The sequence below is a fragment of the Scomber japonicus genome, chromosome 11 (genome assembly GCF_027409825.1).
Source record: "Scomber japonicus isolate fScoJap1 chromosome 11, fScoJap1.pri, whole genome shotgun sequence".
Lineage (NCBI taxonomy): Eukaryota > Metazoa > Chordata > Actinopteri > Scombriformes > Scombridae > Scomber > Scomber japonicus.
Genome location: NC_070588.1, coordinates 27,334,187 through 27,360,533, shown reverse-complemented (window position 1 = coordinate 27,360,533; position 26,347 = coordinate 27,334,187). Strand labels below are relative to the sequence as shown.

Sequence of the window (26,347 nt, the reverse complement as noted above, 5' to 3'; positions counted from 1 at the left end):
CTATTTGTGTCATCTGATTGAGTTTATTTCCTTTTTAACTATGTTTTTAAATACTTTTTTTATTAGGAAGTATTATGCTTTGTTGGTGTATGTTTGTTGATATGACAATAACCAAATAAATTCAGATTATTGAAAGTTATGGATGTTAATGTGAGTGCTTTGAAGTCCTTTGCACAATAAATACAACCTTTTATCAATTCAAAATCATTAAAATATATTGTTGATATTGTGCTTTTCACAATACACCACCAGTACAGAAACTTATGTTTTGAAATGGTTTTTTGTTTAACCATAGTATGTTGTCCGTGGGTAACATATTCCTTTTTTAAATGATTAAATGATAAATGATGTATTAGCGTTGTCTATAAAATGTATTATTTTCTTGGATTGAGTCCATGCTGTCTGACCACCCTGTCTACCTTCTACCATATTTCAATGCTACTTAATGATTACTGTACGTTAAATCCAGAGGGAAAGTTGTATGTTTATGCTGCCTTTGAAACCAGCGGAAACATCGGTATTTTAACTACAACGTTTGAAATTACTACACAGTAAATTGGCAATAGCGTACACAAATCTGGGGTAAATAAACGTCACCTTTTAATAATCTTATTGTGACGATATCTGAAATGGACACTGTCAAAAAAAAAGTTAAGAGTCTCTTAAATTTGCTGAAAGTCATACATTTGTTTAGAAGTGCTATACATTTCGGAGGTTACAGGTAGCACTTGAATGCAGCGTAGTGAGGGCGGGCGGTGCATCCCTGTGAGCCGCAGAGCCAGCGCTACAGTGCAGTCACCGCGGTCCTGCCTCTGTTAGTACGGGCAGCACGGCCTTCACGACTGCCGACAGAGGAATTACTACATTTTTAGCTACAGCAACACCAGCCCACAGCTATGGCGGCCGAGGCCGACAAAGTAGAACCGGCGGACAGCGAACAAGACGAAGAGGAAGATGTTTACGAAGTGGAGAGAATCATTGACATGCGGGTGGAAGAGGTAAGACGAGCTAACTGCTACGTAGCTTGGCAAACATGGCTGACATTGCTTTCACTACACTCTTAACGAGCATAGCACACCTATAACACTTTGTGTCCACACAGGGGATTTTCTACAATGTAAACTGAAGTGCGTTCTGATGCATAGTTACTTTGGTGTCCGTAAATCAAACGCCATTAGCCATTTCCTTTGTCGTGGCTCTCTACTCGTCCATAGACAGCATCTTTTTTTCCTGCACAACTTCTCCCATAATGTCCGCTCGCCTCTCCCCCACTGAGGCCAAGGACGGAGGCTTCTGCAAGCTTGCAGATATGCTCATCACAGTTGCTCTTGACCAGAGGTGTAGCTACACCAAACAGACCCGAGCAGTAATACTGTTCACAGTGTGCATACATCAGAATTGACGGAGAGGTTTTCCTGACAGTTTTTCTTCCCACTGTGAATTAACGTCTGCTATCATCACATTAGCATCGTATCGGTTGTTTTTGAATTTACACCAACTAACCGGTTTTGCCACCTTGTTGTTTATTAGCAGGAAAGGTGCGCTGTTGTATAATATGGGTGGTGTTATCACACTATGTTCAGTTTAATCTTTTGCATGCTTAAACACAGGAACAAATAGCTGTAAATGTCATGGCGAGCACCTGCAGTGAACATTAGAAGATAAGCAAATCAGCAACTGTCATTCCCTTTGTTTTATTAGGAGACCCAAACTTTATAGTTCTTTCTTTCTTATAAGTGTTATAGATAACCACTGTGAAATGAATTCTATTGACTGTATCTTTCAGCACACAACACTAATTTTAACTGTTTATCTTTTTGTGGAGGAGTAGTGATCCATCCATTTATTTTTGTTTACAAAGTCATGCCTCTTCAGGGGACAGGGAGGGACACATTTTCACACTCAAACATTGCGGCTGTGATAAATGTGCGTAGGTTGATGGTTTGTATAAATTTGCTATTTTTTGTCTGCTTTCGAAACTCTTAAATAATCCAGTTTTGTTTATGAGGCTAAATGATAAAGAGGTTCTTAAGAAATTCTTAAGAAACTCATGAAGTTAGTAGTGTAAGAGCTTGACTTTGATCGTGCATGATTGGGCGTCTGTGGTTTGTTTTTCACAACAGACAAGGTATCTGTTTGGCAGCAACTTCTAAAAAACTCACCACTCAAAGTTGTGCAATGTTTTATCCTATCTTTATCTTAACCTGAAAAAAACAGATCTTCCTGTTTGCAACTGTGAAATTGAACTGCTAGATAAGTCAGTTATCAGGGTGAGCAGTCAGTTATTTTTTAACATTTGAAATGCATGCACAGTGATGGAAAAACTGCCTCCAAATTTAAATTTAGGAGCTCTACCAGGCTCATGTCCCAGGCCACATTGCCTACCTGAGTGGCACGTGGGCACAGCAAAACCTCTTTCTTTTCATTGTAGCACCCATCAGCCACAGTTGCTTGAGCCACGCTGCAACAGTGTGACTCATTGTTTCTGTATGCACGTTGTTATCAGCAAAAGCACACCTAGGCCACATGGTCAACTCTACCTGCGTGCTTCGCTGAACTGCTGTGGCTAACACACAAAGACTGATGCTTCACACCTCTTCCACTTCCTGTCTGTATTGGCTGCTATGATATGCAAGATGAGGTTCATGTGTCCAGCGATGGAGCCAGTAATAGCGCTAGTGAGCTATTAACCTTTTCTTTACACTTTTTTTTTCACTGCTTGTCTTAAAGGTACATTCTCTTATTAAAACACCACCACTACTAATACTAATACTACTATTAATAATTTACTAAACAACAATAATAATAATGAACTTTATGTCTATAGCACCTTTTCCTAACCGAGGTTACAAGGTACTTCACATTTGACAATCTACACCATTTAAGCAAAATTATACACAGAATATCATACACAAAATCACAATAAAAATAATGGTCAAGCACAGATAAATGAAACAAATATAAAATGAACACATTAAACAATTAAAAAACACTGGCCCTTTTTGAATTCTAAATTCTCTTAAGACTCTCCCTGGGTGTGTACCGCTTGTGTAGATAGTCTCAGAAACACTTGAAAAGCAGGTCCGGTAAAGTTCTCCAGGAGGATGCAGGCATTGAAACTGAGTCTGTGATTGTGCAGTGTTGTAAACCACATGGACTAATGTGATAGAACAAAGAAGAAGCCTTTATAATCACAGCATACATGCCTATAAGATACATAGAAAGCAGAAGATAGTATAAACTTTATTGTAAATAAATACACAAACACACACATACACAATCATCCCAAATCAATAAATATGTAAACAAGGCATTGAAAAGCAGCACTGAATGCATATCCATACATCCAAGCCATACATGAGACTGAACTTCTAAGATTGTGAGTTTGTGTGCTGCTGTTTCTGCATTTAAGTCACTTTCAAACACAACACTGACTAATCCTGCCATGAAGGGTATAAAGCACTGTCTAACTCATTTGTCTTGATTGTGGGTTGTTTGTTATGAGCCCAAATTGTTGGAAGTATGCATTTAAAGAATGAGTTCATATGGGGACTTGTCTGAGGAGGCCAGACGGGTAGAACGAGAACAGCCAAACTTGAAGGAGGGATGAGACGCTGGCTGTCAGAGAGAAAGAGAGAGGCATGATAGTCATTTAAAAAGAGAATCCTGTAGTGTTGCATACAAGTGTAGACACCAATATTGCCACAGATAGCTCCCCTTTTTTGTATGAAGGCTTACAGTATGGCTGGGATGGGTAAATATGAGTATGTGCTGTTACAGATGTTGCACTGTTGGCTCGAGCAGTTTCCATTGGTCTCTTGCTCTCTGATCTAATTTGTCATGAACATGAATATCATCATTGTGAAAATGTCCACCACTCAAAAACACTATAATTATTTAATCCAGCCTGTCAGCTGTGTTAGCATTCAGGCAGCTGTTCATTTGGAAATCTTGTGTTGCTCCACAGATTTTAATTGGTGGGTCAAAGTTGAAGTGCTGACAGCTTCTAATCAGTGTGAAGTTGGTTTGGATGGGATGCCTGAGCTTCATGTCTTCTGTTTTTTCTGTTTGTTTGTTTTTTTTTTCAGGGTGAGGTGCTCTACAGAGTCCGCTGGAAGAATTACTGCTCTGATGATGACACTTGGGAGCCAGAGGCCCATTTGGAGGACTGTCGTGAGGTCCTCTTAGCATTCAAGAAAAACATGGCTGAGATTAAAGCCAAAAAAGAAGCAGAGGCCAAGAAGACTGTGGTGAGTTCAACTGGTGGCACGGCAGTTATGGTTGACTCTAGTTTAGTAAACTTGTTGGTCATGGTAGGGTGAGAAACTCACAGCTGATCAGATATTTACAGAGCAAGATAACGGTTATTTTTTCCATTGCCTATGATGAGCATGCATATTTGCAACTAAGCACTTTTTTCTAGTGTGACTAGAGCCCAACTGATATCGATCAACCAATATTATCAACTGAAATTGGTCTGTCTCAGACATATCGGTGTCTGTGTTTATTCCATATATATATATATATATATATATATATATATATATATATATATATATATATATATATCAACATTAGTTTACTCCCTAATATTGGTATCGGCATCAGACCCAATAATCCAGTATCAGCTCTTAACTATTACAATATGAAGTTTCCTAAAATGTTTATCAAAAGTTATCAGAATAATCAGACTTAAAACTTAAGGTGCATAATCTTAAAATGTGATGTCTTTGTGCCAGAAGCTGCTGCCCACGAAGAGCGATATATTTGATGCCGACTCTGAGAGCGACAGCGACAAAGACCGTCCAACCGAGGCGCCCGTCAAGAAGAAGAAAAAGAAAAAGATTCGAGAAGAAGAAGAGGAGTTGCCTCCAAAGGAAAAGGAAAAGGAAAAGGAGAAGGAGAAAGAGAAGAAGAAGAAGAAGAAAGAGAAGCGGAAGGACGATATCAGGCCTTTACCAGCGCCAGAGAGCGAAGAAGAAGAGGAAAGACCCCCGACTCCACCATCTCCTCCCAAGGAGAAAAAGACTGAAACGAAAAAGCGGCTGGTGGACTCCGAAGAGGAGGAGGATGAGCCGGTTCCCTCCAAAAAACACAGGAAAGAAAAGGGAAAAGATGGGGTAAAGCTCAAGAAAGAAAAGGTAGAGGAGGGGAAGAAAAAGAAAGGGAAGAAGGAACGCAAGATTGAGACATCTGAGGATGAGGCTGCTGCCCCTCTGGAGGACGACCTGAGCGACAGCCCAGAGAAGTCCCAAATAGACGATAGTGAGAATCAGTCAGCGGACACTGTAGCAAAGTCTGCCGAAAAGACACGTGTGGAGGACAAATCCAAACAGAAGAAAGGGAAATGGGAGGTAAAGCTGCAGGGCATTAAGGACCTCATCCAGGACAAAAAGGGCAAAAGGCCAGATGACGCGCAGAGAGACAGCAGCCTCCAAAAACTAAAGAGCCTCACCTCCAAAAGCAAGGAGGAGTCCGCCCCTCTCTCCTCAGACTCCAGCGACAGCTCCACCCTACACAAAAAAGCAAAGAGCAAAGGACAGGAGAGCACCTCGACGCCACCCAAAGTCCCATCTTCCTCCACATCGTCGTCCTCATCTTCCATCACAGCTACCGGCAGCACAAAGGGTAAGGAGGAGGAGCTGGTTAAAGAAGAGGTGTTGGGACCGAAGGACGCCTCAGGCTCCACCAACCTGTTTGAGAAGTTCCTGTTGAACTGTGAAGCCAAGGACCGCGCCCCCCGCAGGCCGCCACCGCATCAGCCCGCCCCAGAGAAGAGCATCATCAAACCTGCTAAGGTACAGTAACTAAAACTATTTTAATTATTGATTAAACTGGCAATGACTGTCATGATTAATGTATTAGTATTAGGAAAGGTTAAAAAAAGAGATTATTTGGCATTTTTGTGTTGAATATTTGTACTTGTATATTTAACTTGTAGATTAATTTTGGCATCTGAGTCATTTCAGCTGTAATGTATACTTTTATATTGTTCTGCTCAACGTGACATAAAAACAAGACTTTGAGTTGAAATTGAGGCTCATGTGTATTCTACATACCAAAAGTGCAGCAAAAATGTGTCCACAAGGAAAGGAAATAGATTTCCCTGATCAACCTTGACTGTTCTCTCTGAATGGACAGTCACATGGCCGATGTGGAAGTCATAAGAGCCAGACAAAAACCAGAACAATTCGAACTGGGGCTGTTGTTGAATAATCCAACCTGTCATATTTTAATGGAGCTCCATATTGGTTCTCCAGCCAATGGCCCGGGGCCAGTAAAAGTTTATGCAGGGCAATCAGAGTCACGGCAGAGGAATAAATTGGGGTCGCTGGTCGGGCAGCCGATAAATAATTTGGAATCACAGCGTAGGCGAGGTTTTCTATCGCTGTATGACTCAAAGCCGTTGCTAAATGATCAACGACATTGCTGAAATTTCACATTGTACATGAATCATGACGAACAAAAACTACATAGAGTTAACATTGTTTTTGTTCCAACAGATCATAGGAAAGATTGAAAAGATCCCCAAGTCAACCAAAGACTCTCCCGCTCAGAAAGCAGACCTGGAGAAGACAAAGCAATCAGATGGTATGTACGGCACAACGGCACAAAATAATCCTGTGTATTACAAAAAAAACATGTTCATATTCACATTAACGCACTCAGATACACTCACCTTTGATCAGCTGCAGTTCTTAACCAGGCACAAAACACATCAACAAGCATCACTTTATTACACATATCTCACAATTATGACAAAAAGCATTTATGAATGAAACTGTGTGGACTGTTTTGTAAATTGAGGTTTTCTAATTGGAACACCTGTTGAATAGTTTTGTTGGGTTTTAGTCCCTCTCCTTTTAATTTCAGTGTAATTCATTGAATATAGTGTTAATCCATTCCAACACAACAGGCAGAAACCACAGGTATATGTGGTAATATACTGTATATTAAATATAAATCTGAACAGGTGAAAAACTCACCCATGCCCCCTCATAATTTCCAAGCTGTTTCGCTTTCAGAACTAGGTCAATAGTTTATGAACTGTAGCAAATGAGAATGATGTCTACACTGAGGAGAATGGAAGAATGTTAACCTTGAAGAGACAGCGGAGAAATCTCTAGAAGAAATATGACACTTTGTCTCCTCCTCCTCTAGTCTCTAGACCTGGCCAGAGTTATGGCTTCAGTCTGGACAGTGACGAGAAGGAAGGAGAGGAATCTGCAGCAAAGACAAAGCCTGGAGAGGAATCGCGGGAGCGAAGAGAGAAGCCAGAGGAGGCGCAGCGGCCCGGCTGGGAGAGGAGAACCCCAACGGATGACAGGAAGAAAAGGAGAGAGGACAGTGAGCCCAGACTCTTCATAGCCTGTGATGACAATCAGGACACCCAGGACCCACTAGAGGGTACAGACAAATCTGGTATGCTTCTAATTGACTACTGAACACTTTCTACCTCCAAATAACATGTTGTTGTTTCACATCAAATGAAATGTATAGATTTTTGTACTGCAAATATTCAGATTTGTTGATTGTACTTCTAAAAGAATTATTTGATGAATACTTAAAAAGCCCTTTTCACACATGCAGTCTGTCCCTACAAGGGGGAACATGAGTGAATGGGAACAGGGATTGATATTCAGGGAAAACTGCACTGCTAATTTCCCACCTCAAGACCAAGTAACATTTCAGGGAAAACACCGGTACAGCTGTGTTGTGAATTAAAGCAGAGTCCATACAGAGCAGTCAGCATCCATAAGTGTTGCATGACTGCCATCTGCTGGCCTGTCCCATGTCCTATATTTCTCAGCATTGCCATGTCATCTGTAAAAAGCCGCAAGACTGGAATGTTTCTGAATGTAGCCGCAGGTGTGAATAATGACAATGGCAAGCAATGCCTGAAAGGTTATCCCAGTAATTTACCATGGCGTATGTATGAAAGAGGCTCAAGATGCAACTGAAAGCACTGAAATAAGCTTTTCAGAGGACCTTGAGTTTAGATTATTTAGAACACAAGATTTTACTGAAATGTAATACTAGCTTGAGATCTTAGAATTGCGAGTTTTAGAAGTATGCAACTTTTCAGCCTGTCGGCTAATAAAGTATCTCATGTGTCATGTATCTTTCTCATTGTGTTTTCCACAGACAAGGGTCAAGCCACATTGAGTTTAGGAATGGACCTTAATCTGGACTGGATGACTCTGGACGACTTCCAGAAACATCTGAATGGAGAGGATGAGATCCTTTCAGGTCCACCGTTATCACCAAGTGAGTATTTGTGTTTACATCTTAGACATGACTGACGACTACTATTATCTAGAAGCTTACAAGGGGTTGATAAGTGATTTTCTGACTTGGTTACACTTGAAAGGCACATGGCTGGAATTCAACACATTGGTAGTATTTGGAACTACCAGCGAGTGGATTTAAACTCTGACCTCATAGCACATGTTTTTTTTAACATGAGGACATCTGATTTGGCACTGTAAAGGCCCACTGTTACAGCAGTTAAAGCATCTTAGAGTTCTTTTTTGTAGCTGAAACACATAAGGTTAATAGTTAAGAGAGGAATTTGATCACAAGGACTGTTGGCCTCCATCCACAACATCCTCACCTGTGTTGTTAAATCACATGGGGGAGAACAAGAGAGTTAATTCATTTGAGTACAGGCAAGCTGTTTTGAAAATTTGGACGTCATAAGCAGACTAATTATCGAACACATCATATATAATACTGCTCTGCTAGATGCTATGGCCCACTAGCTAATGGTCAATTGCAGTTTTACTTAATAATTCATGAAAAATATTCAATAGGTTTTACTGGAAGAGAAAATGGAGATATTTTCATTGCCGTTTAACTTCTATAAGTGTGCATTGGTCAACTTGTCTCATTTGTTTGGTGAGGGTTTGTTACTCTGCTCCACTACCATTATTCTGTGGGTCATGGGGTACAGAGTATTCCCAAAATATTTCAACTTCATTTTTCAAAGCTAATTAATAAGCTATTAAATTCAAATTAAACTACAACATTACTGTAGTATGTGCACGCTGTACACCATGTGGTTGACTTCCGCCTTCTTCTTTCGTCACATAACATCCATTGGTCATAAACTAAAGTACGGAACAAATCCACATTTTGACTTGATGATGATGCCAGATGAAAAGTTAAGTTCAATTGATCCTGAGCTTAAAAATGATATTGTTATAGTATGTTAATTACTGTTTCTTTTAACAATATTTTTGAAGTTGAGCTCTATAACGTGTACTTTCCCACCTTGTTCCTCTTAGGTGAGTTGCGGGATGCTGTGAAAAGTGGAGATTACATGGCTGTAAAATTAGCACTTAATTCCAAAGAGGACTACAATCTGGACCAAGAGGTATGTTTTATTCCCTCTAACATGCTTTGTTCTAACAAACATATAAACCCATTCACTCAAACCATCTCATTTTTATTTGCTGACTATGTTGTGATTTTAGTTTAATTTAATTTTACACATGCCTCTAGGCTTCTCATGCCTTCAAGATAAAAGCACATTTTATAGGTTTAAAGCTTGCACCTTGGTTGCCCCCCAGTGTGTATGTGTGGGAGTGATTGTGTAGTCCAGTGAACAAAATGGAATTTATGGATCAACAGTATAACATATTGCTGCGTCTGTCTGATATGCCACTCAGAAGGTTGAACACAAGCATACCCTGGTCCTCTGCACCACAAATGCATGAACTGACCCTGCCTTAAAATCACAAATCATTTTGCAAAGAAGAAGCAACATAGTTGGAAATATGTGATATGTTGGAAATTTGACAAACAACATTGGTCCATGAGTTGTGGCATCCCTCCACATGAGGTAATACAGTATGTTAGCCTTGCTAAACACAATCTTAAAACTACGTTCAAAAATGTCCTAGTGGTATTTGTTGTGATACAACATAACGGCTCCTTGTAGAATTTTTTTCTGTCACAGATACAACATCTGCATGTGATTTGACTTAATTTGGGACTTCTGGAACCTCTGGTCTAGGAAATTCCCTAATAAATTTAGTAACATATGACACAAATGATGAACATTGAATGTTAAGGAAACAGCTTACTTGGACTACATGAAGTAGCAGCGATGACTCGACCCTATTGCATTCAGAGGATTATTATAGTTAACTTCTACAGTTCTTATACTGTAGATCGGGGGGGGGGGATTTGTAAAGTGTGCACCAAGGAATCTGTTTCTTCAAGATCTACATCCACAGATTTTACTCAAGACTGTTTTCACAACTCCCAAGCACTTTGCTCAACCCCAGGTAAGAGTGTAGTCTCGTGTTTTCTTGAAAGTTAAATATATTATGTTGTAAAGGTGTAATTTAATCCAATAATACAACTATTGTTTGATTCTGCACTTTGAAGCAGAAGCAAGTGTAATGAATAGTATATATTGTGAAATTATTGTGCTATTAACTTTTAACTTAATTTTATACTACTAATACTGGCAGAACATGAAGAAAGAAAAAAATGTCTACTGACCTCTGTGTTATGACGGCTGTCTTTCTCTGGTGCCAGCTGACATAAAATGCCCTTTGTTCTAATTAGTAGCGGGTGTTAGCAACTGAAGTTAAGATAACTTATTGTGTCAATCATTCTACTGTTCTAATAAGACTAATCATTCAATTGTCTTCAAAATCAGGATTTAAAAGGATGAAATTTTAAATTGCCAAAGCCACAGTTGTAATTTAAATACATTTCCACAGTTGGCTTAACCACAAACTGTCAGTGTCAAATTGAGGAAGCTATATAGTATTAATGGCTCTTACCGTTTGTATAACTGTACCTTGGCATTAGTAACTTGAATTTTTTCTATGTATTTATCATAATGTGTGCACACTAGAACTGTGATGTCGTCTTTCCTTGCAGTGAACAAGCCAATGGAAGAAGACACCAAACATATCGTTATTGGACAAGATGAACCCTTTGAAGCAGGTACATATATGCTTTCAGAACATGTATCATCATCATGATCATAGCACATTTGCAGCCTGTGTCATGTACCAGTAACTGTTATGACTTCAGGATCCTTTTGTATTTTTAATCTTTTAATACTACCATCCAATAGTTTAAAGCATAGACAACATTTAGGCAGAAAACCTTATGTGTATATGGGGATGGCTGAACACCATTCAAGTGTTCTCTTGTTGTTGTTTTGCATGTGTACCTGGCTGGTCCTGGACTCTGTTAGAGGTGTTTTTAGCCACATTGACCATATGATATGTTAAATCACCAGTTTCATAGATTTTACTGTAATAACACCAATATGCCAAGCCAAAATATCTTGTATATGAGATCAAAAGTAACATAAGCATTTGTTTTGATTGCAAGTCATGAATATAGGTCTAGTGTCAGTGCATATTCTGTTCTGTCCATGTAGCATTTCATCCAACACCCCATGACTACATTTTCTTGGTTAGACATTTACAATGTCAAAACGCTGCTTGATCCAATAAAGCCATTAACTGTTCTTGAATGGGTCACATGTGGTTTTTGTACTGGAGATTTGAGAGGTGCCAGGGGTTTTTTCACACCAGTGTTGGGCTAAAAAGTGATGTGTGGCCATCACATTGGCTTCTGTTTGAATGAGCTTGGATCTTGGTGGGGCATTGCCAAGGTGCTGATGCATTACACAGCAATTTAAAACTGTGCCAATGATTTTGAAAAGGAAATACAAAAAATATTACTTAACTTTTCACCAATTAACAATCAAAATTCAAACCAAATTTTAGCATTAGTTTTTGTTCCCCACCCTCCTCACACACATTTATTTCAGATCTGTCTTTTAAGTTCACTCAATCAAATTATTCATGGGGTCTGATTTGGCAATGCGTCTTACATATACTTGTTCTTTTACAGGCGTGTACTACTGGTGAGAAGAGGTCATTTGAAGGAGAGAGGAGCTTGATTGAAGAGAGAGGTTCGAATGATGCTCTTAGATTGACTTCTAACCTTGACATTGCAAGAAATGAAGAGGGTACTCCAAGAGTAGAGGAGAATATCCCACAAGATTTGGATGGGCCAGATGATGGCAAGAAAATGTCAAGGTGCCCTGCCAGTACAAACACTGAGCAAGTGACAGTGAGGGAACATGAAAAGATCCAGAAAGGTATCGAGGATATAAATGAATCTCAAAATACTGCTTGTGATTCAGCTACCATGCAGGAAGTTCAAGTAAAGGAAGATCAGAAGAAAGCAGAGGAGGACAAAATGTCAGATGACACAAAAGTTGGTTTATCAAGTGAAATGAGTTTGAACTTTGATCAGTCAAATCCACCTACCAACGCAGAATGGATGCTGACAAGGGATGACAAAATAACTGAACAAAATGGTGAAGCTAACAAACAAAGTTCCCCAGAGCAAGCAAATGACTCAAGTGACGAGGCAGAGGATGTGGTGACAGGCCACTCAGATCAGTACAGTACAGTATCAGGTACAGATCAAGTTGTGTCCGAGTTGGACTCAAAGAAAATTGCTAAAACCCAATCACACTACCGTGGGAAAACTGTAGAAAGGAAACAACCAACACGATCGAGTTTAAGGACGTGTAAGAAAGTACTTGAAACAACACCTAGCACAACAGATCACGAGAAAAAGGAGACAGGCAAAAAGCACTTTTGTTTATATTGCAAAATGGCGTTCACCCAACTTGCAAAGCATTTGGAAAGGAAACATGCAGAGGAAACAGATGTTGCCCACGCAATACACTTTCCCAAAGGTTCCAAAGTCAGACAGACTTTGCTTGACCAAATTCGCAATAAAGGAGATTATGAACATAATTGCAAAGTTCTCAAAAGTGGAGAAGGGGAAATTGTGACCAAGAAACAGGTGAGAAATCCTAGCATATCTGTTCGGGACTTCCTGCCTTGCCAGCACTGCTTTGCTTTTTATCGTAAAACTGATTTGTGGAGACATGAGAGGTCATGTAAGGCCAGAAAGGGAGATCAAAAGTTGACCGAAAGGAGAAATAGGGGCAAAGTCCACAGTGCTGCCTCCCGGCTGCTTCCAATGTCAGAGTTCTTAACTGGAGGCTGCGAGGAAATCATTCACATCATGCATCAAGATGACATATCAAGGCACATTAGAAATGACCCGCTTATTTGCAAATTTGGCAATGCGCTGTCTGCTAAGTATGACCATGATAAGTCTCAGTTTGCCTATATTGCACAAAAGATGAGGGAACTGGGTAGATTTGTGCTCGCTATAAATGAGCTTGACAATAGTGTGCAATATTTGCATGAAGTATGTCTACCATCCAGATTTGAATTAGCCGTTGCAGGGGCCAAAAAAGCTAGTGGTTTTGATCCCAGTTCCAGTAAGTTTAAAACCGTTTCCCTTGTCTCAAAAATCGGATACTCTTTAAAACGAGCTGCAGAAATAGCTTTTGGGGAAAGTCGCATGACAGAGGATAGTGAAACTGAAAGCGAAGTGAAAAAGTTTATACAGCTCCTCGATACTAAATGGAGCCAGTGTTTTTCTCGCAAAGCTCTTGCACTATCTTTAAAGCAAGAGGTCAAGAAAGTGGAAGTAGACAAGTCAACTGTGACAGAAGATTTGATAAAACTCCACAGATTTATCACTGTGGAAGAAGATGAAGCAAGAAGGGAGCTAAAAGAAAGTCCTAGTTTATCAACATGGAAAAAGCTAAGTGAAGCCACTCTAGCAGATGTGTGCCTCTTCAACAGAGGAAGAGTAGGAAATATCGGCAGAATGTTCTTGCAAACTTACACAAGCATGAAGAGCAGGGGAAAATTTGTGGCCTCTGCAGATCAAATAAGGAAGTGCACCAAATTGGAGCTGGACCTCAGTGACAGTTTTACTAGGTTGGAACTAGAAGGCCAGTATGGAAGGAACATGCTGGTTCTGTTAACCCAAAGGATGGTTTTATCGATTGACTTACTCATTGAAAATCGAGAGCAAGCAGGTGTTTCAAAAACTAACCCGTACCTGTTTGCACGGACTGAAGGTCCATCTTTCATCAGAGGATTGGATTGTTTCCGAAGGGCTGCAATGGAATGTGGAGTTAAAAATCCCGAAGCGCTTCTGTCCTCATCGTTAAGAGAGCAAATTGCCAGCTGTTGGCAACTAATGAGCCTCAGTGAATGTGAATGGGATCAAGTGGCCAAGCTGGTAGGAAGGAACAGCCAGGAGTGTTACGGACTTTCCAAGAATGCGTCACAGCTGGAGGAAGTGAGCAAACAACTGCTCAAAATGGATCGAACACTACCATCAAGTCCACCTGGCACTGCAAGAGATGGTAAGCATCTTTTGCTCTGTTCTGGACTGTTTTGGATCTAGATGTTCTTTGATTACAAAGATTGAATGGCAAATAACCAGTGCCTTCAAAGTATAGTTTACATTTGACAAAACAACCTCCACTCAAAGTCCACTTGCTTGTTCTGGAACTTTTGACTGCATCACACAGTCTTCATTAACAGATGTCAATTGTCATGGTACTCTACATGTTCAGACTTCTCATTCTGATCCTTTTTAGGACATCTCCTCTATTCGCCTCCCCTCATCTCCTCACTTTGTTGTACTTTTAGTCCAACGGAGTTACACAGTTCATTCTTGATCATTGAAACAGTAATTGCAAAAACAATCAATACTCAAGGTCAGCTTGTCCTCACCAGATCCATGTGAGCCTTTGACCATATGAAATGGTCATGGAAATGGCAACTCACAAAACTAAATCTTGCTTTTTCTGAGGTCAAGAATTAACTGTCAAGCTATACAGTTAATGTAGTTTTATCATTTTAAATAGAGAGAGTTCTGCTTTCTCAATTGGATGACAACTTATTTTTTATTTTCTCTAATTTTTAGGAACTACACAGAAGGCCGCTTTAAAGAGAAGACCTTGGAGTGAGAAGGAGCAGGCTGCAGTGAAGCGATTCTTGATTGAATTTATAACAAGGATGAAAGTTCCAGGTAAAAAGGAGTGCAATGCTTGCATTGCTGCTGAACCAGACCTCGTTGGAAGATCTTGGACAGATGTCAAAAACTATGTACACAACACACTACAGACAATACGGAGAAGAAATAACCAGCAGAATTCTGAAGGGAATGTAAATGTTTTGAACCCAAAAAGTCCAAACGCTGGAGTCCAAACTACAGATAAAGATTTGCAAGATGAAAGCGTTATCTGTAGTATGACTACAGTGCATCCAGATCATCTGACAGAAAGTTCTAATTGTTGTATGACAATGGCACCACCAACCGACTTGAGAGAGTCAACACCATTCTCCCAAGAGATTACTTCAGTTTATGCAACTTTGTGTTCCACCAGTACAAATATGGTCCATTCAAGTCAGCCATTGATTTCTACTTTCACACCACTGAACGCCACTGATACACAGGTGGTTCCCACATTTACTCCACACAACACTAATTCACTAATGTCTCCTGCATACACATCAGAAAACAACAGGATTTTGCCAATGGCTCCGTCATATACACAGAATACCTCAAGTATTCCACCACCCTCTGTGTATATTCCACAAGATACTGCAAATTCACCACTGATTCCTACTTTTAGTCCACTTAATGCTCCAAGTACTTCAATGGTTCCTATATTCTCGCCATTGAATCCTCCAAGTACACCAATGGTACCTGCATTCTCACCACTGAATGACAGAAGTAGGCCTATCGTGTCTTCATTCACACCTCTGAACAATTCAGGTACACCAGGTTACCCCACAAGTCCACCTAGGACCTCCACAACTGCACAGGTTGTCCCTTCAGTATTTGGACCCAGTGTTCCTGACAGAGCACCAGTGTTACAGGAAAGTACATCCATGTCTGCCACAGGAAAACAAGTCACTCCATCTGTGAAGGCTCAAAAGAGAAACAAAAGATTGTGGAGCGAGGAGGAACAGGCAGCAGTCAGGCGTCAGCTCGGAGACTTCTGTAAACTGGTTAAAGTGCCAGGCAAAAAGGATTGTGATGCATGTTTAGCCGCTGAGCCTGCCTTAAACAGCAGGACATGGAGGGAAGTTAAATATTTTGTACATAACTCAATTCAGTCAATGAAAAGAAGAGGTTATGCAGTCGCCTCCAAACAAATTGGAGGACAGGAACTAGAGACTCACAATTCTCATAATACAAACACAGAGTGGGATGGTCCTGTTTATCTGTCCTTGTGATTTTAATGGACATGTGGGAAAACAGTAAGTGATCTGTGATATTAATTGTGCAAGGGCTGTGGCTTTAACCTCAAGTTGTATGAATTTAAAAATTCAGCAGATGTGACAGTGTTGTACAATGTACTGTCAGTAAATCTTGGTCTCAGTAGCCATACTGGTCTTGTCAACATTTAAAAGACTGCCCTGCCATTGTCTTAAGTCACATGTTCAAAATATCCTGAAGTATTCAGAAACAAGTCCACCAGACCAAGCTGTTGGTGTACTATTGCATGAGTATACACTAAATGGATGAAACTAAGAACATTTGTACTGTAGCTTTGGCTCAGAAAAAACAGATATTAATGTTTAATATGGTTAGTTTGCATATACAGTACCTATGTAACACTGTCAATTTGGTAAATGATCACAGGTTATCTAGAAAGTGTTCTGATTTTTAGATGTGTGATCAAGTAGTAACCATGAACCTCATTTGTTAGGATTTGCAACCTGCCACCAGTCATTGCTGTGGAAAGCAGCTGCTGTGGTACCTAAACATGCTTTCAATTAAAAAAAAAGAAAAAACGATTCGTAAAAATGGTGGTTGGAACCCCCTCTCCCCACCACCATGACCAGGGCATCTCCCATCCTGCACTGAGCAAAGGTAGCCTCAGTGATTGTACATTTCCAGAGGTATTTCTACTCTTCTTTACTTCAAAACTTGCGTAGACATCTATCTTTATGCCTGTACTGTTTTGAGTAGCATTTTTATGAATTTTGATGATCAAAAAAGAAATAGAATACCTACCAGCAAAACTTTGCAGCCACTCCTTCCAATATGATAGATGTTTGTTGACTTCCTTTACATGATTCCCAAATGCCTGGCTCAAGTGTACTGTGTTTCTGCTTTAACCAGTAGTCCATATTGTAGATGGCCCCTGATAGCCTGCAGCGGTAAAGCATACCTTCTTTGCTGACATTAGAGAAATAGGAGCTCTGTGTGTATACCTCTCACTTAAATATTGAAAAATATTTTTTCTTTGAGGATCTTGTTGATAAATGTTAATTATCTTCATTTATACATTTGTTTTTCATGTGCATTAACGATCTGCCGAGAGGCGGTTGTATTTTTGTATCACTATACAGCAACTGTGTAGAACATTTTAGTACTTTACTTCTATTTTGATGTACTCTTATTTGAGGCAAAAACTCACTGCAGTGGTCTCATTTTTATCACATTGTTTTAAACTTTAATTTTGTTGCCAAGATCAGATTGCCTTATGATGTTATTTGCTTTATTCCAATTTTATCCTACTCTTGTTGATTGCATGTAACACACAGCATACCAATTATGAACCTCAGATGCGTTTCATGAGTCGTCACTCACTAGTAACCACCTTTGCCAGCAAACCAACAGGTTATTCTTTAAATGAAGTGATTTTGACAGGGACTGAAAGAAGATTGCTAATGAAAAATTGTCTTTTTTTAAATATATTTTAAGATGGATGGGTATAAATTTGGGAAATCTAGACTGTTCCGTTCAGTAGACAGTGGATTAAAATGTTATTTTCCTTTTCTTTGGACACAATGTAAACTAAATTCACATTGTTTTGTATTGTCAATGATAAAAAAAATACACAAAAGCATTGTTTTAATGCTCTGTCAAACCCATCTAATGGATGCCACACTATAATTATCCACAGGATATTATGTTCATGCACTTGACCACTGAATCAAAATAATCGTGGTAATTTTTTTTTTTTATCCAGCACCGCTTTCATATACATAAACCTTGAGTTTAGCATTTAATATTGAACACAGGTACAACTTGCATTCACCTATAGCAAACTGCCAATCACAGTATTTGCGACTATATTCCTGGATTTGTCCAGGAATACTACACTACTAAACAGGTTTGTCACTGAAAATGCAGTGTTTATTTTATACTGACAAGATATCAACAAGGTACCAACAACACACATGGTGAGTGGGTGATCTGTTAGCTAAGGTCACTCAATGTTGTCACCTACATACATTCAATTGTTATTTTCATACATCTTTGTATCAAAAGAAACAAGAAGTTATGGTTAAAAATTCCAGACAGCTGCCAAATCATTTGTCACTGACCGTAGCCATTATGTGTTGTCCTCAGTAGTTGCTATGCTGAACCTGTTTAGAGTAACCTGTGTTCAACCTTTCATACCACAGCCAGAAAACCCTGGCTGTGAACAGGTTGCATAAAACTCATTCACACTAATGGCAAACATGTTTTCCTGGGTTGTTGAATCAGCGTGGAGTATATCTGTGTGGCAGTTTATACAGTAGTTAGAGTTATGCTCCAGATACAGCTGTGTTTGGAAAAGAATCTGTGGAAGATCTACAAATGACGTACGATCATTCAGATACTACAATTTCTGTTTGGTGTTCCCTGTAAAGTAGATTGCTTTCTTTCACTGCTCTTGTATAAGCACACAATGCGTGTTACTCTTCATCTTGTTGTAATTATGTTGCCTTCAGTTAATGCTTTTTATTAAGTATTGTAAGGAACCTATAACGTGCTTGTACAATAAAATGCTTCTTGGCTTAAAATTTGAAGATTTCGTGAGGCATCTGAAACTTCACTGGGGGTGTGTTTGCTTTTACATAGTTGAGTGTTTTAATGTTTGCCTTTTCATCTATTCATTTTTAGAATATGAAATGCCAAAGAAAAAATTTCAGTTTGCATTTGAACATTCATAAATGCATTCTGTCATAATGTTTGAACTTGTATGTAAGCATGGCATCACATTGCTGTAACCCATTAACAGTATATTTGTCAATTCCTCAATTTCAGTAACAAGTTACATTTGTCAGTAGATACCATAACTCATCCCTTTTTTTTCTCCTTCAAATTCAACTAAATATATCTTTATGGAATTTGTATTCTAAACTGTATTAAACTCTGTTGGCGACCAAGGAATTTCAATAACAGTTAGTAGTAGTCTCTGTAGGTGACACAAACAAAAAATGAAGAGGAATGTCTGCAGCTGACCAAGCAATTGTTCAGTCAACAGTTAGTATTGATCTTCAATCATATGCTCCCTCAGACATTCAGTGGTCACACCATAGTTAGAAATGGAGCAGCAGGGTTGTGTAGTAGACTGTGGTTAGCACTGTTGATTCACAGCAAGAACAGTCTGGCCTCAAATCTGTTGCCTGGTTTGGCAACTTTAAACCTGTAGTGGTGTGTGTTTGTGTCAGCTCTGTTATGCACTGGCAACTTGTCCTGGTTTACCACATCTTGCCAGGTGTCAACTGATATATTTTCTAATAGATTGAATTAGATTAGCGGGTTTAGATGATGGATGGGGAAAATGATAAGAATCAGATCAAATGTATTGATGTTATTGCCATTCCAAGCAAGCATGATCACAGAACTGATCAAACCATCTGGCCTCATATGCACAATTATTCATTTACATCATTTATGCATTAACTCACTGTATCACACATCAAATTTCCGCTGAGGTGTCAAAAACTGCTCCATCTGGCTTTGCTGATGATAATATTATGTACATGGTAAAATATACATTTTTCTATAAGGAAATGTGTATATCGGGATGTAGTCTCGTATTCACAGCCAACTGAACATGTAGTCTTCCTCAAAAATAACTGTAAACCATGAAGTCATTACTATACTGTATTACGGTTCAGTTTTAACTCCTAACCTTGTTACACCAATGGACTACCCACCATAGAAATGGTAATACTGTGATGGCCTTTAAAGTCGCTTGATATCTCGCCTTCATTTTAAATATGCAACTGAGCAAGATGAGGGATTGATGTCAGGGTGGGAACTTGAATAATTGTAGGTCCAAGGCTAATGCTATGATTAATAGCACAACACAGAAGTGGGCATCGTACGTTCTGACGGTTAAATAGATAATAACAGCCTCCAAAACTGTTTGGTTGGTAATGTTTGGTTCATGTTTAACACTGTAGCTTTGTACGTGTCCGTGTTGTTCCACAGGACGTCAGTGGTATGTCTCTGAGCATGCTGGCAGCAGCAGGGGGGCAGGATGACATCCTCAGGTTGCTGATAAAGAAGGCAGTGAGGGTGAATGGACGACAGAAGAACGGCACCACAGCCCTGATGCATGCTGCTGAAAAGGTAATGAGAAGGGATCTTCCCCTATACATTGAATTTAAACCTTGTATTTCATTAAAAATTCCCTCTGTTGCCTGAGATTTTCAAAACTTTGATGTAGCACGATAACCCTATGTAGTGAGAGAATCAGGGTGCCATCGTATTCTGCAGTAGCATCATTATGTAAGGGGGGAGCTGCATAATCTCATGCAATATTCACAAACAACGCACAGTAGAGAATTGGTGTGTGGAGACGCCTGCAGATCGAAATACAGACACTGACCATTTTTTTGTGTGTTTTTGCGCACTTATTTTTTATTTCTGTTCTCTGTCAGAATTTCTTAACAACTGTGGCCATCCTGCTGGAGGCGGGCTCGTACGTCAACGCTCAAACTCTAGGAGGGGAGACGGCACTCATGAAGGTAAACGCACAAGAGAATGAACCCAAACCCAAGACCTGGTTCTTTATATACAGATTTATGGTTTACTACAGGGTTATAGAGATCCTCAAATCAATAACAACAGCTTTCATAGAAGCAAATAGACATTCATTTAGTATAGTCATTTAACACTTTAACAGTCTCTTATATATAAAGCTATGGTTAGAAGAATGTTAGCGTTTCTAATTGTAACTCTGGCAAAGAAAACCAATGTATTTCTACCAAATTTTCAAACTCTTCTTTTAGTGTTATGACTTGTGTTTTTTCATTCATCGCCTAGCCCCAATATAAAGATTTTTGTACCATTTCATTGAAAATGGGTAGTTTGTGATGAACTAAGACCACAAAGCAAAAGTAGTACAGCCAAAGTTGGTGGCATGCATGTACAATAGAGACTGACATTAGAGACTGATGGGCCAGTGTGTGTTTATCTCGGGTCTCTGCACCATCTGAAAGGTGTAAGGGGTTTAAAAAAGGTGAATAGACCAGCAGTGATGGGGGTGGGAGGTATTTACTGTACCTTAAGGCCTTTAATCCAGAGATATACGTTGATAGAGTCTGTATGTGGGACACAGGTTGAGTTGGTAAATCTACTACTGTCCTTTACTTCAGGCATGTAAGAGGGGTAACGCTGACGTAGTGCGCCTCCTGCTGGAATACGGAGCTGACTGCAACATCCTGTCCAAACACAAGAACACAGCCATGTACTTTGCGAAGCTCAGGAACAACCTGGTGGTGTGTGATCTCATCAAGGACCACATCAACATGTAAGTACTACCCACAGCTTCCATCTATGGATAGATTAAGAGAACTGGATACAATGCTAATTATGTCACATGATGCTATTGGGTCCAAAAAGGGTTTTTTTCCCCCGTAGACTTGCATTGTGAAGGAGACATCTGTAAATCAGTGGATACAGTTTATTGAGAATCATAACCGCTGCACAATGACTGATTTCACTATCAGAACTTGATTCATTCAGTTTCACATTTTGAAAGTCTAGAAGAGCCACACCATCGACCTGTTTTATCATTCAAGTCAGCTGGAAGGCTAAACTGGAAATATGTAGTGAGCATGCTTCACAGTGCATTGGGTTCATAGAGCATGTGAGTGTGCTTTCAGGAAGTGGCTTTTTTTGGCTTCATGTGCCAATGAGCAACTTTCATAATAATAAACAAACAGGGCCCCGCCTCCAACACTGTATTCAGTTTTTCTTCAGTTCTCTATACATCCAAGTTCCATCCTCACTCATTCAAAGAGAGATGGTGTGTTGGAGAAGAGACAGTAGAAAGGATTTTAGGATTTTAGGCAGAATTCTTATACAGCTGCTTGTATTTAGACAAGATTTAATATTTGCTCATAGAGTTATTTTGCTCTTCTCTGCCCGTCTCTCCCTGTCAGGTTGTCCAGCGTGGCAGAGGATGCAATCCGAGCGTACTTTGACTCCCGTCTTGTGCTGATGGAGCCCATCTTTCCTATGGCATGCCACAGGCTTTGCGAAGGGCCGGACTTCTCAATGGAGTTTGGCTTCAAGTCACAGCCACAACCAGAGGGTAAAACACCTTTGAGTTTGGAGCTTTACATTTTTAAAAACACAACTGAATCATCTACCACAAATAAACCAACCCAGATCAGGTTTTTGTTGTCATTGTTCCATCTGATTGATATTTACATAATGTGAGCTTGTTCCTAAGCAACCATACTCATAGCTCAGTTACAGAGTGAGTACATCTGACTGACATAAAATCTAATGTAGAGTTTCTCAACCTCGGGGTTAGGAGTGGTTGGAGACTTCTAAGACTTTCTTTTCCTCTCTTGTTTTCCAGGCTCGGGCATCCTCCTCTTCATCTTCCACGCTAACTTCCTGAATGAGATCACAGCCAGGCTCTGCGGGCCCTGCAGCGTTCATGCGGTGGTGCTCAACGACAAATTTCAGCTGCCCATCTTCCTGGTTGGTTCTTAGCAAAAATACATCAAGCAGCACTGTTAAATTACACAGCACTTAGTAAAACAGAGCAAGTAAAGTAGAAGTACTGCACAACCCAAATAAGGTGAAATAAAATCAAGAAGCATAGAAAACAATAGGAGTTAAATAAGTGGATAATATTTATCTAAAACAAAGGTTTTATTGGTCTCTGATTTCAGGTTTAATCATTCAATTAAAGCACCAACACTGAAGTATTACATCAATCGCTTGTTTTTTTCAATTTTTTTTTCCCATTTTTCAGGATTGTCACTTCATCTTCTCCTTCAGCCCGGTTCCAGGCATCAACAGACTCTTCATCCGTCTAGCCGAGGCACCGACAGCCAAGGTGACACACACACATAAATACTTACTTGTGCGCAAACACAAACGCATATAAAGTTAACCCAAACACACACACAAAGCGTCCACTGCCATTCAGGTTATTGTACAGTCTGAACTACACGTTTTTGGGATTAGAAATGGTCCTTTTCAGCCATTTGAAGCAGTCAGCTAATGGAAATGTCAAAATGTATGTACTTCTGAAAGATGCTCTGTAAGAAACTGTACTTTTGAAGAAGAGTCCCAAATGGTGAGGTAAGTCAGAGTTGTATGGGTTCTCTTAACTATCACATAAACCAACACAGGTACCTTCTCATGTATAAGTGTTATGTGATGAAAGTGGATCGCACTGAGAATACAGAAGGGAGTTCTGCTGCAGCTCCGGTTTTGAGGGAGTTTTTTTTAATGTTTGTTTACATCATATTTTTTTTCAGCTGTTAAAAACCCTGTCGAAATGTAACTGACGTGAGTCCAAGCAGACTGCAGTTGCTGTGATTCATCAAATCCGTGTCGAGACTGACAAAACTACTGCGGTTTCCTCATTCTTCTCAATGAGAGAGCTGTGTTGGCACAGTGGGGTTTCCAACACAAGTTCAGACAAAACATGTAGAGTTGATCCTGGCTCAACCTTTTCTGTTATGTAGCGTCATCCAGTAACAAAATGAAAATACATCATTTTTTTCTGGATTTCTTTTTTTTTTTTTTTTTTTTTTTTTTTTTTTTTTTTTTTTACAGACATTTCAAATCTGAAACTCAAAACACTCAGACTCATTGAAGATGTAGATTTATACGTGTGGGGTTCCAACCTTAATTTCAGATTCTCCTAGGTATGGTGCTTAACTGTATTCATCCTGAATGTAAATAGATACTATGTGTTAGTCTGACTTTCAGTCATTCCTGACTTCCTTCACCTGTCCGTGGCACTCAGCCACTAAGTCCATTATTTCCGACTAAAGGTGCAATTAATCAGCTGTTTTTGCGATGAACCAATAAATCATTTTGTCTATAAAATCTCAGAAAATGCCTGTTAGACTTTTAAGAGCTCATTGTAATATCTTCAAATATTTATTTTGCCCAATCAACTGTCCAAAGCCCCAAAATAATTACATTTGAGAAGCTTAAATCAAGACAATAATGGTGCTACTGTTTAACTATTATTTGTGTCACAGACTGTACGTTAACTAATGGGTGGATGTGGGATTGATTCAAATAAAACTCTACAGTGTGTGTTCATGGTAATGTAGAAATATGTCACCTAGTGCAACAGTGTGCCTCACTGATGTGATTTTAGTACTTTGTAGTACAGTGGAGCTCTGTGCCACAGAAGAGTAAACACTGTAAAAGCTGTCATGAACTCAATCACTATCTTGTTTCCTGGGTCATAAATAGAGGCTAAAAAGTCAAACACAGTTATGGATAATTAACCTGTTCACTAACCCATTCGGTTGTCCGTGTCATTCATCTCTCCTCAGATCAAACTCCTCATCTGTGCGTACAGAGTCCAGCTGCAGTGATGCAAAGCTCACACCGAGCCCTGGTCACCACAGCCAATAGATGGCATTTTTGAATCTTGCCCGTACCGCAGCTCCACGTCGGCCTACGATCTCTCCAGGTCGACCACCCTCGAGTAACCCTTCGAGCAGCCCGTCCAATTGGTCTGTGACGCCATCGCTACGCAGCAGGAAGTAGTCAGGAGCTCCTTCCTCTCTTCACAAGACTGTAACCCTCCTGGGTCGTGCCTTTCTCTGAGTTCCACCCTTCTTTCAGCATGGATATGAAAGATGCAGGTGGTGACGTGTTTGTAAACCTAGCGTGTGTGTGTGTGTGTGTCTGTGTGTGTGTGTGTGTGTGTGTGTGTGTGTGTGTGTGTGTGTGTGTAGACTGAGCAGATTTTTGCCGTGCATTTGAAGAACATAAGGAAGAGGATTTTTCCATCACTGGTTTTCTTCTATTTTTTTTTTTTTTAGCATTTTTCTCGGACCAAGTTAATGCTCCCCCGAACCACCGTTGTCTTGGCAACATGTTATTTTATAAGAGACTTGTTTCTGTGTTTAATGTGCATTTCAGGAGTGCCCCTCATAGGATTTTATTCCTACCATGATGAAAGAAAGAAAAAGCCTCTGTTCATTCAAAAGTTGTGAACTCTTTCTTAAAAACCTGCGATGCTTGGATGTTGAAATCTGGCTCTGCTCTGGTGATAACAAATGGAAAACCGTTTTCTTTGTTTTTTTTAAGGTGTGTGTCTATACATTCATACACCCAAATGATATTTAAATTTTCTTTCAGATGTGCTTAAGGACCTAGAGAAGATCATTTAAAAAGCAGCAGCCTATTTCACAACTTCATCAGATTAGGAAAGAGGACACAAGTTTAAACACTGACTCAACAATCCTCAGACCCAGAAAACAACATGCATCCTCAAATTGAGTGTCATCCCCCTTTACTCACACAGTGTCTTGTTTACGAGTTAACACACCAGAAGGAAGTGATCGTACTATGTAGTGATTTTAATGACTGAAGAACAAGTTCCTTTTGCCTTCCCTGCACAGAGTTACTGTTTATATTTTCTGTTCTGTACATATTCACATACTTTATATAAATATATACATACTTCTATACAGTTATTAAGTGTCAGCTGATGACTGCTAATGCTTTTTTTTTTTTTTGCCACTGTAGAAATGTAAGTTATTTAGCATGTACAGTTAAAAAAAAGCTCTCGCTAATTTGTCACACCCAAGTTTTTTTTGGGGTGGGGGGTTCATATATTTTCTTAATCATAAAGCTTCTTGGTGACACACTGACAGCTGCAGCACCGGCGCTGTCAGGACTGCCAGTTGCAACTCACTCCTCCCTTCGCTCTCCTTTTTGACAATCTTTTTCCACATGATTTGAAAACATGTAGGTGATATTAAAGAAGCACCCTCCCCCCTCCAAACCCCCCCCCCCCCCCAAACAAACCCAAATCATTTTGAGAGCATACCTAGATGTTTAGCTGTGTGATTTCACCTCAGAACTCAGCTCAGGCCTACTTTTCTTTTTTGGGAGTAGAAGATGTGGGCAAATATTTCCGGTTGTTTTGTTGATGGAGTCCTTTCTTCTGCCTTAATATCCAGTTTTTACATTTGTTATGTTTTTTGTTTTTTTTTCATTCCTGTTCAAAGTGAAGAGGAATATACAAACAAGACTGTTAAATAACTTTTAAACCAACAGCTAAACGGTAGACTTTGTGAATCTCCTGTTATTGCTTTAAATGTATGTATTTCAATCATTTCCTTCCTTTTTTTTCATGTTGCATAAAGAAGCCCGACTACTGAGGTAGCAGAGGAAA

General features: G+C 39.6%; 1 protein-coding gene across 2 annotated transcripts; it reads left to right on the top strand.

The window, feature by feature from the left end:
* Positions 1–791: 791 nt before the first annotated feature.
* Positions 792–25,314, top strand: mphosph8 (M-phase phosphoprotein 8). Of its 2 annotated transcripts, XM_053328798.1 has the most exons (14): positions 792–998; positions 4,089–4,250; positions 4,740–5,798; positions 6,504–6,591; positions 7,162–7,422; positions 8,146–8,268; positions 9,288–9,376; positions 20,158–20,298; positions 20,610–20,696; positions 21,327–21,481; positions 22,116–22,267; positions 22,541–22,665; positions 22,943–23,026; positions 24,492–25,314. In XM_053328798.1, the coding sequence occupies exons 1-14, from the start codon at positions 897–899 to the stop codon at positions 24,531–24,533; spliced, it is 2,670 nt and encodes an 889-aa protein (XP_053184773.1). In that variant the 5' UTR covers positions 792–896; the 3' UTR covers positions 24,534–25,314. The 2 variants fall into 2 exon arrangements, with proteins under 2 accessions (XP_053184773.1, XP_053184772.1); XM_053328797.1 differs by lacking the exons at positions 20,158–20,298; positions 20,610–20,696; positions 21,327–21,481; ... (2 more) ...; positions 22,943–23,026; positions 24,492–25,314 and adding exons at positions 11,890–14,287; positions 14,854–17,609.
* The last annotated feature ends 1,033 nt before the right edge of the window (positions 25,315–26,347 follow it).